The 1,986-nt window shown below is 63.3% G+C and overlaps 1 protein-coding gene across 1 annotated transcript in view; it reads right to left on the bottom strand.

Moving 5' to 3' along the window:
* Nucleotides 1–198: 198 nt before the first annotated feature.
* VTN (vitronectin) overlaps nt 199–1,986 on the bottom strand; it is a 3,403-nt gene continuing 1,615 nt past the window's right edge. The window contains 5 exon segments of the mRNA XM_010285527.1: nt 199–377; nt 584–644; nt 647–864; nt 1,408–1,557; nt 1,700–1,856. Of these exon segments, the coding sequence (XP_010283829.1) occupies nt 229–377; nt 584–644; nt 647–864; nt 1,408–1,557; nt 1,700–1,856 (735 nt within the window). The 3' untranslated portion in view covers nt 199–228.

Raw genomic sequence — 1,986 nt, 5'->3', positions numbered from 1 at the left:
CAGCCACAGCCGCGCCGTGGACGGGGCCAGCAGCAGGCATCTGGCACAGCCCACGCACAGTTATTACACCTGGGGGGACAACCACAGCCCTCGGGGGCACGGGGATTTCAGACTACAAGGACTGCGCAGACCACTGGATGGATGGACGGAGGGACGGACGGACAGACGGACAGACAGACAGACAGGGCTCTCCAGCCGGCACAGCACTCCCAGTTTATTTCTCTCTAGCTAGGGGCTGTGCTGCCGGGTGGCTCCAGGGGGGTCCCTCTCAGGTGCTCGCCTCGGGCAGTCCAGCCAGTACTGGGCGATGGAGCGCGGGTAGCGGGGCTGCACCAGGTCCACGCGTTTGGTGCGCAGGTTGACGCGGTAGTACTTGTCTGGGAGGAAGGGGAGATGGCTGTCAGGACTGCCCGTGGGGCAAAGCTGCGGGGAGCTGCCAGCCCTCACTGCCAGCCCCCAGCACCTTCCCACTGCATCCTGGAGCTTAGGGACATCACAGAGCGAAAGGAGACCTCCCCCTGCCCCGGCAGCACTGGGGGTCCCGATCCCACATCTCTCCTAGATCCTGCCGCCCCAGACTCACCTCCTACAAAGAAATAGACGCTCTGGAGGGTCTCACACTGGGAGCCCGACAGCCAGACAGCCAGTGGCTTTCAACACCCGCGGAGTCGGAGTCGTTTTGCAGCCAGCTCCAGAAACCCAAATTCAGTGACCGGTGGTTCTTGTACCTCTTGCGCTGGCGGCGAGACTTCCTCCTCCGGGGCTGCTGGGAGGCCACGTAGATCCTGCCGGCCATGGCAGCGTCCAGCCGGCTGGGCACCCCCCGCCAGTCTTTGCTGATGTACCGTGGGCTGCTCGCCCCAGCTGGCAAAAAGGCAGAGGGAGAGTTAGAGGGGCAGTAATGTATGGGGGTGAGCTGAGCCCAGCCCCACAGAGAGCCCCCAGCACCGCTCTGAGACCCACAGGGATGCTCCAAATGGTCCCAGCCTGGATGGGATGCGTGACAGGGACATGGGCCAGGCAAAGCTGGGAGCAGCCCTTTGCCCCTTTCTTGGCTGGGATCAGCCCTGCTGCTGCTGAGCTCCCATCTCCTCCTCTCCATCTTTCATTTCTCTTGCCCAGAGCTGGGGTTTTCCTATGGCACCTCCAGCTCCAGTGGGAATAAAGAGTCCCCAGCAGCGACGCTGTGGTGCAAGGTGGCTGGTGACAGGCTCGGTGGTGCAGGGCATGAGGGCTGCAGAGGGTGGGATTTGGGCTGCTGTGGGAGATGCAGCCATGGTGTAGGGGGGTTCCTCTGCATGGCTGGGGCTCTCCTCCCTGGGTGCCTGCACCCCTTTCACCCCATCGGTGCAGCATATAATGGCACCCACCACCAGCCCTTTCCCCTAGGGCTGTCCCAGCCCTTACTCATCCTGCCACCGAAGAGGATCTGGAAGACGTCCTCCCAGCTGTCACGGTTCATGAAGGCGTAGTGGTTGAACACCGTCGAGGGGGAGGACTTCTCACAGTCAGCCTGCGTGGGCTGGTGGGCGAAGTCGTAGGACCAGTAGAACTTGTCTAGGAGAGGATGGGCATTAGCAGGGGAAACCCACAGGAGGGGGAGCAGCAGCTAGAGGCAGTGGGGTGCCCAGATGCCATGTCCTGCCCTCAGCCACCGGTGCCGGGCTCTGCCTGGGAGCAGGGGGGCTGCACCCCTTACCCTTGAAGAAATAGACTCTCTCATTGCCGTGGTAGCTGTGTGCGGGGAGGGCGAAGGCTGCATCGATGTTGTTCGGGATGCCTTCAAAGCCCTCGGAGATGTCGCGTGGGTACCCAGGGTCCAGGGCTCCATCATCAAAGCGCCAGTACTGGCTGCCCTGGGGAGTGCAGGACAGAGCAGGGGTCAGGACGCTGGGGGCAGCATCCCCCAGGCGTGGGTCTGCTGCGGGGAGCAAGCAGATGCTGCAAAGCCCCATGGTGAGGCTGGTGGCGGCGCGGGGGCCCACG

The sequence above is a fragment of the Phaethon lepturus genome, unplaced genomic scaffold (assembly GCF_000687285.1).
Source record: "Phaethon lepturus isolate BGI_N335 unplaced genomic scaffold, ASM68728v1 scaffold25414, whole genome shotgun sequence".
Taxonomy (NCBI): Eukaryota; Metazoa; Chordata; class Aves; order Phaethontiformes; family Phaethontidae; genus Phaethon; species Phaethon lepturus.
This window is presented reverse-complemented; position numbering and strand designations above follow the sequence as displayed.